Genomic DNA, 15,632 nt, shown 5'->3' on the forward strand with positions numbered 1-15,632 from the left:
TCAAGTCCACTTTAGAAGTTTCAACTGGGTAAAGTATGTGCCAAGAAGTCAGCCGAGGTTTAGGCGAGAGGCAGGCTGAGTTGACCACGCATGTCAGAGGGCAGTGGATACAGGGAGAACCCATGGAAATCAAGAAGCGTGCACGAATCTTTGCCTTCTTTCCAGTCCCGCGTGTCGTCCTAACCCTATCTGTAATCTGCACTCCTCCCTCATGTTGGGCACAGCTGCTCATGGAAGCCTTGGGAAGGCCTGGCCTAGATCCAGGCTGAGGAGTGCGGAAGACCCTCTTGGGGCTGGGGGCATAAAGGAGAGAGAATGAATAAATAGCCTCTCCTAAAGTTCCACATCTTTTTTTACTCCTCTCCATAGAGCCAATTAAATGCAATAAAGTCTCGCATGGAACCCCTCTTCCTAGCAAAACGTCGCCAACAATTGCCTAAGGGGTAAACCAAATACGCCTGAGATAATTACACTAAGCCCGGGGCAATGATTTGCCTGCCAGCGTCCTGAGCGCCAGCCAATATTTGGATAGTACAGTAGTTGTTTTTTAAAAAATAAATTACACGCAGAAACTTGAAACCGACTGGTTGGTGCCAGGGTGGTTACATGATCTGTTTTTCTTGAGCAGGGGTCTAGAGGCAGCTGGAGCGCGCGTTTCGGCCCCTGCCAGTGCCGCGGCGCGCCTGCAAAACTTGCAGGAATTCAATCAACCTCGAGGGAAGGAGGGGGAGAGAGCGCGCGCAGCCCCCACCGCGGCCCGAGCTCCGCCGCGGGTCCCGCGCCACGCTGGGAATCCCCCAGGATCCTCCGCGGCGGCGGCGGCGGCAGCCAGCCCCTCTCCAAAATGCTCAAGAGACCTGAGCTGGGCGTCTGCTCTCTGGGCTGCAACTGGTGCCTAGGCCTTCTGGGCCGGCTGCAGCCTCAGTGGTGGGGATCACTTTCTACCCTTGCCAAATACGCCCTGAACACGGAAGTGTGAGGCTCGCTATCGCAGCTGTGTTGGTCCGAGTTGCTCGGAGCCCAGCCCGCTGAACGCAATTGGCTCGCCGGGCAGAAGTCGCAGCCTGCTGCTGCTGTCCCCAGGCGCAGAACTGAGGTAGCGGCGGCGGGTCTGTAGGCTATAGCCAACTCATTGCCTTCGCGTTCAGGGTTCGTGTAACTTGAGGAATGCCTGCCCCAAACGCCCTTGAAGGGCTTCTTCCCTCGCTGGGTCCCCAGACGCCTCGGACCCTGCTTGCTCAACGGGAACGTTTCCGCAGCTGCTCGTCAAAAGGAGGCTCTGCTGTTCCCGCAACCTGCAGAAGATATGCTCTGGCGAGGTGTCAACAGAAGATCCCTTTGCCCAGGCTGCATGTAGGCCGGGGCCTGAAGAGCCTGTACACGCGGGGCGCACGGACCAGCGGCTGTAACAGAGCCCCGGAGACCCCAGCTTCCTAGGCCGAGACAGTGCTGTTCTCGCACGACCTCGGTCAAAGGAGAAAGAGTCATCGGCTCTAGCGCGCTCTTGCTGTCGCTCTAACGGTGGGCATCCTTGGAATTCCTCCGTGGCTTTCCAAGGCCAGAAGGCCATCCGTTGCTGGCTCCTTAAAGTGTCTCAGCCAACCAAACATCCCGCAGAACTCCTTTGGCGGGAAGAGCATTCCTGGCACAGAGTGATAGCTAAAGCATCCTCCTGAGAAGAGAGCCTGTGGCTCAGTGAGTAGGGCGCTGGCCCCATATACCGAGGGTGGCGGGTTCAAACTCAGCCCCGGCTGAACTGCAACCAAAAAATAACCGGGAGTTGTGGCGGGCGCCTGTAGTCCCAGCTGCTCGGGAGGCTGAGGCAGGAGAATCGCTGAAGCCCAAGAGCTAGAGGTTGCTGTGAGTCCTGTGACATCATGGCACTCTACTGAAGGCGGTAAAGTGAGACTCTGTCTCTAAAAAAAAAAAAAAAAAGACTGGCAAAGTCCCCACACCCCATCTCCGACCCCATCTTCCTGCTTCACTTTAACACCTGTTATTAGACATCACCTGGCCTAAGACTGACCAAACAGTACCAGCAAAAAAATCTAGTTCTTGACTAAAGATGGAAATTATGGGTCTTTCTACTCACTGCACTCCTGTGACCCAACCATGGGCAGACATACTCCCATCATTCAGATCACCAAAGGCCAGAAGCTGAACGCACCCCACCTGGTGTACTCAAAGGTGCAGGGTAAGGGACAGCCTCCCAAGCTGGCAGACCACCTTTTCTGCCTTGGAGTACAGACACAGAAAATATAGAAATTAAAAACTGAATGAGTCATAGTGTCTAAGAGGCTCTTTTTCTCCTCTAATCTCAGAACTAAAAAGGACCCTTGAAATCTCCAACTTGGAACTAATTTTACAGGTAGTGAAACTGAGGTGCAGAGGCCATAAGAGAGTACTTATGCTCTAAACTCTGCTTTCCCCCCTACTCTAAGGATCAAAGTAGTCAGTACCAGAATATAACTTCAGGCTCTCCCTGCAGTAAATTGGCCTAGCTACTGGGTGTGTGATGTAGAGTAGGAATCTGAAAGCAAGAGAGGACCGCAGTGCTTCCGTTCATCCACCTTTCCCTCACAAATCACACGAGAGGACCTCAGCGCTTCCTGGATTGATGATTTGGACTATCACTCTTTCCCTCCACATACCTCCTCAAGACTTAAAATAACACAGACTTCATTCTGGCACACCAGGTGATAGGACCCCTGAGCTCCCAACTCTTCCTTCTGGCCCCAGCTCAGACGTCACCACCCCACGGAAACCCTACCTGGTCTGACCCACCTGCTCCAGGGAAGTGTGGCGGAGCCTCCATACACCAAACCCTTAATATTTATTCTCATTTCTTGGTAACTGTCAGCCTGCCCTCTAAGACCGTGGTCCTAGATAACAAATGCTATCTGGTGTCCCCCGTTCCTGACGAGGATCACGGCCTCACGTGCCGTTGGCACACAATAAAACTGAGATGAACTTGGCAGGTTACGAAAACGTCTCAAGCGCTCTTTCCTCCCCATTAGCTTTTCCCTCCAACCCTCGGGCCATCGGGGTTTCTCGCTAAAGAAACAGCCTTCCGAACTCGGCGGGGAGCAGCTAGCTCAGGAGAAAGGGTGCGTAAGGAGAACCTCAGAGTGGGTGGGAAGAGGAAGTGTAAAAGGGAGGAGACCAGAGAGGTAGATGTCAGAAAGGAGAGCGAGAAGGCAGTGACCTGTCCCCCTCCGCCGGGCGTGCTGGCCTAGGTGACGCACCGCAGCTGGAACTGCACCCGGCGCGCTGCGCTGCCGCTCCCAGTGAGCAGCCGGCGTCCTCTGCCCCACCCTGCCGCGCCTACCGGCTACCGAGTGCGTGGCGAATGCAAGCGGAGGAGAGCGCCCGAATGTTCGTGAAGGAGGGGGCGGGGACGAGCCACCGCGCCTCTTACGGCTTCTTCAACTAGAGACCCAGCGGCGGCGGCTGAGTCCCCCAATCTGGGTCATGTGATAGTCTCGAAAGCGCGAACTGCGGGGGTCTCGGGGACTGTTACAAAACGCAGCCAGGAGAGCGCTTCGCTGCCACAGCCGCCGTCTCTTCTCGTCAAGACCAGCCTTGGAGAGCGGCGGCAGCTGCAGCGCAGGAGGCTGAGCCGACCCAGCCACCCGCACTCCCACCGCATTCGCATAAGCCCCCTCGGGTCCGCGGCCCTTGTCCTGCGGTCGGCGGCCCGCGTCCTGCGTCCTGCGCCTCCGCCCCTCAGCAGAGCCTGCTAGCTCTGCTGCTGCAGAAACCACCAAACTTTTCCACCCCCGTGCGACTGCCTAGGACTCGGTGTCTTTTCCACCCCTGGCTCCGCTGCGAGCCGCCGCAACAGAAAGGAGGTGCCGGCTGCCAGGCCCAGATCTTCCTCCGCTTGTCCTGCCTTTCCCCTCCAGGAAAACAAGAACTCCAGAGCGGACTGGCTAAGAGTCCAGCGGTGGAAGTCCTGCCGTCACTGGCCTCCAGATCAGCAAGCCCAAACTCGAATTTAAAGGGTCGGTCTCGAGTGCCCGGTCTTTCTTCCCAGACAGCGTGGCCTAGGCTTCCCCCGGACCCAGAGAAAGCAAAGAGGCCAGAAGGAGCACGGCCCCTGGCCTCTCGCCCCTCGGCGTTAGCTCCCGCGCTCAGTCTGCGGGGAAGAAGTGGAGAAGGCTGCGGGAAACCTGGCGCGCTCCGCCCACGACCGTGAGCTCTCGTCTGCGACTGTCGGAGCCAGAAATTGCCAGTGTCTGAGAGCTGAGTTAACACGAAAGACCCGGCGCGCAGACCCCAGGCAGCTCGAGGAGGCCAGGGAGAGAAGCCGAGAGGGCCTGGGGGAGCGAGAGAGCAGGGTGGCAGGGCTGGACGGGCAGAGTGGGAGTCAGTCCGGGGCAGACGGCCCCGGGAGCGTGGTGCGGAGCGACTCTGTGGCCTGGTGTGGGCCAGAGGGCAGTGGAGGACCAGGGAGCGATGCCGCGGCCGGGGAAAAGCTCGTACAGCGACCAAAAGCCGCCCTACTCGTACATCTCGCTGACCGCCATGGCCATCCAGCACTCGGCTGAGAAGATGCTGCCGCTGAGCGACATCTACAAGTTCATCATGGAGCGCTTCCCCTACTACCGCGAGCACACGCAACGCTGGCAGAACAGCCTACGCCACAACCTCTCCTTCAACGACTGCTTCATCAAGATTCCGCGGCGGCCCGACCAGCCTGGCAAGGGTAGTTTCTGGGCCCTGCACCCTGACTGCGGCGACATGTTCGAGAATGGCAGCTTCCTGCGGCGCCGCAAGCGCTTCAAGGTGCTGCGCGCGGACCACGCTCACCTGCACGGGGGAAGCACCAAGGGCGCGCCGGGCGCTGGGCCCGGAGGGCACCTTCATCCTCACCACCACCACCCTCACCACCACCACCACCACCATCACGCGGCCGCTCACCACCACCATCACCACCACCCGCCCCAGCCGCCGCCACCCCCTCCACCACCGCACGTGGTGCCCTATTTCCATCAACAGCCTCCTCCTGCTCCGCAGCCGCCCCCGCACCTCCCCTCGCAACAGCCGCAGCAAGCGCAGCCTCAGCAGCCGTCCCACCCTGGCAAGATGCAGGAGGCAGCGGCCGTGGCTGCAGCTGCGGCGGCGGCGGCAGCGGCAGCGGTGGGCAGCGTGGGGCGCCTGTCGCAGTTCCCACCCTACGGGCTGGGATCTGCCGCCGCCGCTGCCGCCGCGGCCGCCGCATCCACGTCAGGCTTTAAACACCCGTTTGCCATCGAGAACATCATCGGCCGGGACTACAAGGGCGTGCTGCAGGCTGGCGGGCTGCCCTTGGCGTCGGTCATGCACCACCTGGGCTACCCGGTGCCGGGCCAGCTCGGCAACGTCGTCAGCTCCGTGTGGCCGCACGTTGGGGTTATGGATTCAGTGGCCGCGGCCGCTGCTGCTGCGGCCGCAGCTGGAGTCCCTGTAGGCCCAGAGTACGGAGCCTTCGGGGTCCCAGTCAAGGCCCTTTGCCACTCGGCAAGCCAGAGCCTGCCTGCTGTGCCGGTGCCCATCAAGCCCACGCCTGCGCTGCCGCCCGTGACCGCGCTGCCGCCGGCTCTCACCGTCCCCGCGGCCTCGCAGCAGCCGCCAGTGCCATCCTCCGTGTGCTCGGCGGCTGCGGCCTCTCCGGTCGCTTCTCTACTTCAGCCCAACGCCCAGAGCACCGCCGAGAACAAGGGCGGCTCCTTGCATTCGGTGCTGGTGCACTCCTAGGGGACCCGGCGGGCGGAGAGAGACGAACAGGCGGGCAGACGACTGGCCCAGGAACGCACCAACTGCCCTAGAGGGAGAGGGCGCCCGGGCGAGGACCAGCAGAGCTGGCCAGGCCGAGCCTTTGCTAGAAAAGAAGATATTTAATGGGGCCTATAACCCCGAAAAGTGGATTCTCCAGTGGTCTGAATAAATATCACACTCCTGGTGTCCGTGTTTATACTATGTTGTACAATCAGATTAAAGAAAGCCAATTTTCAGGTAAGAGTTTTTATTGTAATTAATATTATAAATCAATAAGTTATGGGGGAGGGAATATAGAAGTCTAGGAAAGCCTCATTCGCTGGCAAATTGGAAGTGGATTTGGACCCTTATTCCTGGGAGCAGAAGCTGATGGAGCCAAACTTCCCGGGGAGATATCCGACAGAAAGTGACGCTGAAACGGATCTCAGCCACCACGTTTCTCTCCGCTGTCTTCATCCTGGGCAGCCGCCTCTCGCGAACACGCAAGACAAAACTGCCGTCCACTAAAAAAATCTTGTTTTATTTGAGCAGGAAAAGAGTGTTTGATACTGTTTTCTCCTGGTCAGCTAAATGAGCAAGGACAAGGTGTCACGAATAAAGTTGCTCAGTGGGGGGCAAGGAGGGCAGGCAATGGAACTCCACTAAAGATCTTAGGGAAACGTTGCTTGGCTCTGATCCGGGCTCAAGAAGGATGGAAGGAACCGTTAAAGCAACTAGTTTGCACAAAAGAGGACAGCAGAGGCTTAAAGAGCAAAGCCCCAGATTCCAAAAGTAAAGTTGGGAAACACAACCAAAGAGAAACAATAAAGGCGACTTTCCACCTGCAACTGGTTTGTGTACCGATGGGATGAGAGCCTGTTAGGGAGCCCAGTAGTAAAGTGAATTCCCACGATCTGTTTCCTTTGGAATTTTAAATGAAAAAAAAAATCACTGTATCACGGGACTGTGATCCCCTAACTCACGAATACAAGAAAAATGTAGCCTATCGCTCAGACAGTATTGCTCTTAACGCTTTCAGGAGCGTTTCGTGGTTGTTTCCTTCCAGTCTCCTTGGACAGAAGCAAGGGGATGCCCCTGTCACCTTTGCGCGCTGCCGTCGTTTTGGTATCCGTGTGCTGTTTGGGCGCGCGTGTCTTTGTTTTCAATTCCTGAACAGGAAGGAAATTTTCCTTGTGGCTATTACCCTTCCCCCTTCTGAGCCCCAGGAATCGCACTTTAACTCACAACAAACTTTTAGGAACAAAGGGGGTTGGAGTGGGGAGGAAGTCACCTCCGGCTAGTGTCCACGCCGCGTTCGGGTTGTGACTCTGTCCGTGTCTGGTGCTGTTGTGTGCGGTGTTCTCCATTAAAGCTTCTCTCTGGATATACTAGTTCTGGTGTGAAGTTGTTTCGTTTCTCTAGAGAGGAGGCTGCGGTTTGAGAGTCCACTAGTAGGTCAGGGGACTTTGTAAATCCTCCCCCTCCCTTTTATTTAACTTCAGAACTTCCAAGGGGTGAGTTCACCAGCAGGAAGGCGTTTCCTCGGTTGTTCCTTTCATCCCTTGGCGCAATCATCTCCTTTTCTATTTTATCACACTAGTTTCCCAATAGAAACTAGTCGCCGAAGCCAGCAACAGTGAGCTTTTCCTGTCACTGCCATCCACCACTCCTTTCCCTTTTCTCCAGTCCTCGACCGCGGGCCAAGGTGGGGAACTCCGTGCCGGTTGCGTGGCTGCCCAGCAGCGCCCCCTTAAATGTGAGGGGCTGGACCAGGGTGGAAAGGTGGGAGTGGGACACTGCAACTGAGGCCTTCCCGAGGCGCGCGCGCCTCACCACTGCGTCCTAGAAGACAGACCTGTTGTGCGCTGGCGCCTGGCTGTGAGCTCGGCAAGCCCGGCCCCTGGGTTGACCCCAGCTTGGAGTCTGAAGCCTCCCAGCGCCGGGTCGGTAAGAGTCGGCGGCACGCAGCAGGACGGGAACCCGTGGACGGTGCGAGGGACCCCAGCTGGGACTGGGAAGCCCCGGCCGGTACTCGGCCCCCCACCCTTCGGGAGAGCTCCACTTTGCACAGCTTCCCTCTGCCCTGCCAGGCCCAACGAAATTCACCTGCGAGTTTCATCAGAAAGCAAAAAGCCACAAAAGTAACCTGCACTCAGTAGTGATGGGGGGAAGGGGTGTCCCATCTTAAAAATAGACGTTTCTAAAAAACTTAGGTGTTTCCAGGCTTCCCTTATCTACAAGTCCCATTACAGCGTGCTGCAAAGTTTTGTCTTCCCCTAGCAGACACATCTCCTTTAGGTTCCTCCCTCCTTGGGGCTCAAACAATCCTACAGCTTGAGCCTGCAGTTTCTTGGGGTGGGAGGAGTCCTCTCCGTTAGTGTAACAGTTGAAAAAAAGAAAAGAAAGAGGGCCACAGAGACACTGACTGGAGGGTCGTAAGTTGGGGGGAACTTTGGAGTCTGGCTTCTCTGTGCACGGGTGAGTCGGTGCCTGAAGTCCTGGGCCCAGCCGGGTGAGTCCCTCCTCTAGAAGAAGGGGTTCCTGGATCCCAGGAATTTCTTCCAAAGATCTTACCTCTTCCTTCCCCAGCTGCTGGAAAGTTCCCCTGCGCTTTTTTTTTTTTTTTTTGCCATCCAATTCCCCTGTACTTTTGAGCGGTGCACAGGGCCCTACTTCCAGAAGAAAGGCCTGGAGCAACATGACTTTGGCGCCCAGAGGGCAGCTTCTCCCTACAGGAGAGGAATCTGTGGATTGCAGGTGCTGAAAAGTATGAGTAATCAACCCTCCTCCTTTTCCAGAATCCTTCCCGCACTGCCAAGGAACCCATTCCACCTCAATGGGGTAAACATGTTTTGTTTTTATAGTAAAGAGAAAAAGAAAGGCAAATGCACTGTGGTACCCAAAGGAAGCTGTGCAGGACAGAAGAGTAGAGAGCTGGGTGGATGGGTGAGGGGAGTTCATGCAAATACACTATGGAGGAGTGGCCTCTCTGCCCAAGCTCTGATCCCAAGGGAAGTCCTGATTAAAACCCTAGAAACTGCCCCAAGACCCTTCTTAACTAAGAGGGCATCTGCTCTGTCATTGAACTATAACTGCAAGGTTAGAGCTTCATCCCACAAGCAACCACTGCCTGTGTTGCCAAGGGAAACCTAGCAAGGAAAAACAGTCTTGACAGGACCTTGGAATATCAGGACTGGGAGAATCGCAGACCCAGCTCACTGGTCCTCACCAGTATCAGATTTCTATATCCAAATACCAAAAACATCTTCTCAAAGACATCACAGCCAGATTTATTACTTATTTTAAAGGTGTTGATAGGATCAAGCCACTAACAAAATACTGTCCTGGTAATAATGGAAATTTATAGAGAACCACTAAAACTGGTACAAGTAGAATAATAATTTAACAGTAACACTTTACTGACCTTCTCAACGTGAATTTATGCTCCTGGTTTCCAGGATACTAGCTGTCGTTGCTTAGCCAGTATCCCACTTAATTCAATGCACAGAACCCTAATAAAGATGGAGAGATGCAGTAAGGAGGGAGGAAAGTTTCCGTGTAGATGTACTTACAGGTAGGAGGAAAACAACTTGGAGTGACCTATTTGATTTTATTTCCTGGGGAAGTTAAGAGTTAAGGGCCAAGGGAGGACAAAGCCATGTTAGCTAAGGTCCCAAGGAGAATAGGCCCTCCAGCAAGGGCTGGGATTGGCACAGTTGGCATCTGGCGCTTAGGAAGCCTGTCAGTCAAACTGGCTTGTGGTCAATTATCTCCTTAAGTAGACTGGCATTAGTCCAGCCAGGGAGGAGGACCTGTTGCACCCACATGAATCAGAGCCAGTTAGCTGGAAGTGGCACTGCTGAATTCCAAGCATCTTTGCATTATAGGGTTTGGAAGGCTGATCAACACATCTCCTGGGACTCAAAGGTGACATTTGCCTGCTTGGCACTAGTACAACAAGACTCCAGAAAAGTACAGAAATAAAATGCCTTAGGAGAAGAAACACCAACCATCAAAGCCATTGATTCTCCTGGAATTCCATTCACCTGACAATATTGGCATTTTAATTCCATTTCTTTTCAATGCTATTTCATTCTTCACTGTATCTAACTATGAAATGGGAAGAAAGAATAGTTTCAAGATATGTTCAGGCTTGGATAATGTGGCAAGGGTTTGAAATGGTATTAGTGTTAACCAGAGTGTGTGTCAGTAATTCTGCGTGGGGGTGAGTGCAGGGTGGAGTTGGCATTGAAAATTGAAAGCTAAAGACATGATTGCAAAAGCCAAAAGTAACCTATTTTGAGGGTTTAAAGGCAAAATAGGAATGCAAGGGTAGGTGGGAAGTCCTTGAATTCCAGAGGGGAAACAGTTTATTAAAGTCCAACATTCCCATTTTGCTCTGTCAAAGTATTTCATTAACATTATCTTTCAAAGTTGGAACCAAACTTACACCCTTTGAGGGAGATTAAAGAGATCTGCTTGGGATTTGAATTCAGTCTTAAACCATTGTTTAAATTGTATGAGCTTGGCAAAACTCCAGATACGCTCTGTCCCAAGCACTTTTCCCCTTTAACTATCCCCTGTGTGTTTTAAGGAAAATTCAAGCCACATGTTGCTCTCTCCCCCTTGCATACAAATGTAGTGTTATTGAATTTTAGCATGATCCATGAAATTCAAATTCTGAATTTTAAGCCACAATATATTCATATGATCTACACACAGTCACATGATATACACATATATCATCAATAAAGCAGAAAATAAAGCATCTGAGAACTATAGTTGTATTATTATAGTAACATTTCTGTAGGAGCCACACCAAGACTGCCATTTTTAAAGGATTTTGTGCAATTATCAAAAAAAGCTAATTTAGTAACTCAATAAAACATTTTTAAAAAGAATAATATTAGAAGAAGGTATTTTGGTTATATTTACTCATCCAAATAGTTTTTTTTCCCGTGACAAGGAACAGGATTTTTTGTGTCCATGAGACATCCAGATTTGCTTGTCATGATTCCCATTACTGAAGCATCATTTTAATTTTTAATTTTTATTTTTTTGTGGTTGGCAATGTGGCTAAAGCTTTATTTTGGAAAAAGCAATCAAATTGGTTTTTAGTTGGGGACATGGGTAAGAGGAGGTACCCCAGGCAGGAAACTCCCCCCAAGGGTGGGCTGAGGGATGGGGCTGAGCCTCAGGTGGGTGAAGCATCATTTTAAAATGCATTAGAATCTGAGACCACCAGTCCCATCAGCACCTTTCCAGACAGTGTGTTATTGCTGTTTCTGCAGATGGCTCCTTAGTACGAAAGAAGCTAGAGAGCCTAGGTCCAGATCCAGCTGAACTAGATGTAGTCCAGAAAGGAGTCACAAACACTGAAATACACAATTGAAAAAGAGGAAGAAGGGCGGCGCCTGTGGCTCAGTCGGTAAGGCGCTGGCCCCATATACTGAGGGTGGCGGGTTCAAACCCGGCCCCAGCCAAACTGCAACCAAAAAATAGCCGGGCGTTGTGGCGGGCGCCTGTAGTCCCAGCTACTCAGGAGGCTGAGGCAAGAGAATCGCTTAAGCCCAGGAGTCGGAGGTTGCTGTGAGCTGTGTGAGGCCACGGCACTCTACTGAAGGCCAAAAAGTGAGACTCTGTCTCTACAAAAAAAAACAAAACAAACAAAAAAAAAAAACACTTAAAAAAAAAATTAAAAAAAAAGAAAAAGAGGAAGAAAGCAGGGAAGGAAGGAGAGGTAGAAGGGTGCATCTAATAAATAAATAAATGAAAAAAACATAATGTTCCAACTTAATGTCATTGTTTTGGTTTTCTCTCTAGAAACTGTAAATCAGCTCTTTCAGCATATATGGCTGTATCTGTGGCTACCTGAAGTAAATTTGCCTTAAAAACAGTATCCTTCTTCTAAAAATGTTTTTAGCTAGAGAGGAGAGTGCACTACATAAATCTCAGTCTCACCTATTGCCTAAAAAGACAAGGTTTTAGCCTGCCTAAGAATTCATCGCAGATGAGAATTTTGTGAATCTTTGTGAATTTTGTTAATCCCTATTTCATAAATCCTAAATCCTAAATCCTCACAAGGTAATATTTACATAAATTATGCTATTTACATGTTATGAAATATCATACAGCCATTACAAGTAATATCTATAAACTTTTACTCATAAGAGAAAATGATTATGAAATCAAATACAGGGAAAACGATACAGAATATAAGCTCAGTCTCGTGATGTACATTGAAATAGTGCTGGAGGTGATGACGCCAAATACTAACAGCAGTAGCTTCCTATTGGTGAAATGATGTCACTTTATTTTCTAGTTTTCTCAATCTTCCTGGATTGCTTTAGATTGTCTACCCTAATCGTGTTTTACTTCTAGGGTCAGGAAAAGGATTACTCAAAAATCTATCCAGCCGATATAACTGGCATTTCAACAAAATGTGAATATTTTTAAATGTAGTATCTTAAGTGTGAGGGGAGGAACGAATAACTAGCTGATGGGAGTACCCTTTAGAAGTAAAGAGCATCAAAGACCAATGGAACCCTGCACACCTTGCTGTCCTCCCACAGTGCCTTTGACAAGAGCCCCATTGCAGCAGACTCTTGCTCTGGAAGGAAAATGAAGCTGTCACTTTAAGCTTTGCTATTGGGGAGCTGTCTAAGAATTGTTGTCCTATAAAGCTGGAATGGAAAAATGTTAATGGGTTAAAATTACAAAGAGGCATAAAAATACATTCTTGCATTATTTCTTCTACTAGCTTTCTCTCTTTTCATTTTTTGTATTTTATGAATTTTTGTAGTTGTCTTGAATCCTTTTTGAAACTAGGTAGACGATAAATACAAAGTAAATACATTCAACAAATTAGGCATTTCCTTCCAAAAGTTTTCCAAAGTAGTATTAACAATATAATTTTTCTTAATCCTAGTCGATAAACCCTTTTTGTGCCGTGACAAGATTTTCAAGGGGAATGTTTTAGATACTATTTCTAATAGTTTCAGTAAACCTGTATTATGTCTTCCCTATCTACAACAAAATCTCTTATTTAAAAAAAATCATGAACACCTATAACTATGCAGATTATTGCATGTTTTGAGAAGGTTAAACATGTCTCAACATTATCCTAGAAGCCTCCCAACCTATAAAAATGGCCACAGACCATTGAGATTTGCATTTTCAAGTAAGTTTCACTGGAGAACTAAAATTGTTAATTATTAATTCTTTATTAAACAGATTTGTTCTGTAAAATTTTGATTCAGTCAAAAGGCTGTGCTTAAGGATCCAGAAGGCTGCATGTGACTCCAGGGCCACAGGTTCCACACCCATGTAAGAGAATCAGAGCAAAACTAAATATATCCTGCTTCACCAGGGTATTTGAAATATTTCTTTACTGTGCAAAACAAGTTGAATCCTCATCCCAGTTGCTCTTAAAAATTTCTTTCCTGGGCTGCACCTGTGGCTCAGTGAGTAGGGCACCGACCCCATATACAGGGGGGAGGGTTCAAACCTGGCCCCGGCCAAACTGCAAAAAAAAAAGCTGGGCATTGTGGTGGGCGCCTGTAGTCCCAGCTACTCGGGAGGCTGAGGCAAGAGAATCACGTAAGCCGAAGAGCTGGAGGTTGCTGTGAGCTGTGACGCCATGGCACTCTACTGAGGGTGACAAGGTGAGACTCTGTCTCTAAAAATAAATAAATAAATAAGAAAAGAAAATTTCTTTCCTATCAGAGACCTCCAAAGCTGACTCAGCTGATTGCCCCCACCTTAAAAAAAAAAAATGTTGAAGTCTAATTAGGTTAATAACATTGCTTCTCAAATTTTAAGAGCATATGAATAATCTGGAATGCTTTTTAAAGCAGTTCTTGAGGGCTTACTCTAAAGATTCTGATTCAGCAGGTGCAGAGTGGTGCCTGAGATTGTGCATCCAGCTCCCTGGTGGTGCTGATGCTGCTGGACACCAGGCCTCATGTGCTGTGATGGTTAATTTTGGTGTCAACTTGACCAGACTAAGGAATGTTGAAGGAACAGGTAAACCACTATTTTGGGGGGTGTCTGTGGGGACACACTGGTAAAGCACTATTTTGAGGTGTCTCTGACAGCGACAGTCTGCTATGTGTCCACAGGAGATTGGCATGTGAGTCAATGGGCTAAGTGGGGAAAATCCACCCTCAATGTGAACAGGCACCATCTAAGCAGCTAGGGGCCCCAATAGAAGAAAAAACAGAGAAAAGGCCAATTGATCATTTTCTCTCCCATAGCTGGGACATTTTTCCCCTCCTGCCCTTGAACATCAGGATTCCAGGCTTTCTGGCCTTAGGACTCCTGAACTTCCACGAGAGATGCCCCTGGGTTCTCAAACCTTTGGCCTGGGACTGAGAATTACACCACTGGCTTCCTTGGTTCTGAGGCTTTGGGACTTGTGCTAAGTCATGTTCCTGACATCCTGGGGACTTCAGCTTGCAGATGGCCCGCCATGGGACTTCTCAGACATTCCCCTGATAAATCCTCTCTCATGTATATACCTGTACCCCTGTATAGATATCTAAATATTTATACATACGTATCTAGATAGGTACATATTCTATTGGTTTTCTCTCTCTGGGGAACCCCAATACCTGTACTAAAAGTGATTTTTTAAATCAGTTTTTCTTAGCTACAGCCATCTAAGTCTAGCAGAGATATCTAAATAACTAAGAACATCATAGGAAAGGTGTTAAGATCTCTATCTCTTTTCTCTCAAGAACTCTTTGGTGACCATTGAATTTACTCATCTCCTCCCCAGTAATCTGTGAATATATGAATACACAAGGGAACAACAGGAAAACCCCACATGCTTCAAAAATTGGAATAATCCTCACTGTAAATCACATAAAGACAGAAAACTTGGATTGCAAAGCGGCAGCCTTATCTCCCCGAAGAGGCAACTGAGAGACTTGCTTGAAAAGCAAATGAGGGAAAACTAGATCTAGAAGTCATTTCAGTCTTCTTTCACTCCCACCTTACATTATAAGGAAACCTACACACAAAAGTGTTTTAACCAATGGGCTTAAGGAGCTGTTACATGACTTCCTTTCTTAATGTGGTATAATTATGTTTGCATACCATGCTGGTATGTAAGACGTTAGGTATTACATTGAGAGATTTTGATAGCGTCAGAGAGATGGATTTTATTCTGAGTTTACATGTACCCAGGCTCAGATCCACGACTTGGAAGACCAAACTCACACAGTGTTCAAATGATGTGTCATTTCAGTGAATTTACACTTCGCTTAAAAATGGAGACATTCAGCCAAATATGTATTTATGAAATATTCTGTTCTTCAGGACTGAGTGACTAAATAGTGTATACTCTAACAAAGCAAATGTTAGATCTTTGAGAGCTCATGAAATTTTCTGCAGCCTCATCATAAGTACTATGGCAGACAGATATTCTAATCCCTCTGGAGATGTTTAGCTAGTGGAAAAGAAGGGATGGAGGCCCGTTTCTCCTGCTTACCTGTGACAGACAGCTCTGGCTCCACAGACTTGGTTCAATTTGTGCATCATCTGACTGTCTAAATCCTACTGCCTTGATATCCAAAAATACCAGACATAAACCTATGGGAGCAGCAGATGTGAGTGACTTGAAGATTCTGAATTTATCTTAAACAAAACCATAATCAAAAACTTAAATTCAAATATTTATCTTTCCTATTTTAGAAGTCCTTCTACCTTCTTTCTACTGGGAATTCCTCACTGGTTACCTTTCACTGTCCACTCTATCTTCTTACAGGTTGGTTAACTCTGGTTCTCTTCTCTGACTGATCTCCGTTTTGCCAAGTGGCTTATTTTTTGCCATCACCCTAGTCCACTCCAGTTCCCAACAACTTCTTATGAAGGATGGTTTAATTCTCTGA

At 49.4% G+C, this 15,632-nt stretch overlaps 1 protein-coding gene across 1 annotated transcript; it reads left to right on the plus strand.

The window, feature by feature from the left end:
* The first annotated feature begins 4,458 nt into the window (after positions 1-4,458).
* On the plus strand, positions 4,459-5,739 carry FOXB2 (forkhead box B2). The gene has a single exon (XM_053581989.1). The coding sequence runs from the start codon at positions 4,459-4,461 to the stop codon at positions 5,737-5,739; it is 1,281 nt and encodes a 426-aa protein (XP_053437964.1).
* Positions 5,740-15,632: the final 9,893 nt, after the last annotated feature.

The sequence above is a fragment of the Nycticebus coucang genome, chromosome 2, assembly GCF_027406575.1.
Source record: "Nycticebus coucang isolate mNycCou1 chromosome 2, mNycCou1.pri, whole genome shotgun sequence".
Taxonomy (NCBI): Eukaryota; Metazoa; Chordata; class Mammalia; order Primates; family Lorisidae; genus Nycticebus; species Nycticebus coucang.

What these genes read in the sequence shown, in the direction of transcription:
- FOXB2 (XM_053581989.1), top strand. Translation starts at nt 4,459, where the DNA reads ATGCCGCGGCCGGGGAAAAGCTCGTACAGCGACCAAAAGCCGCCCTAC.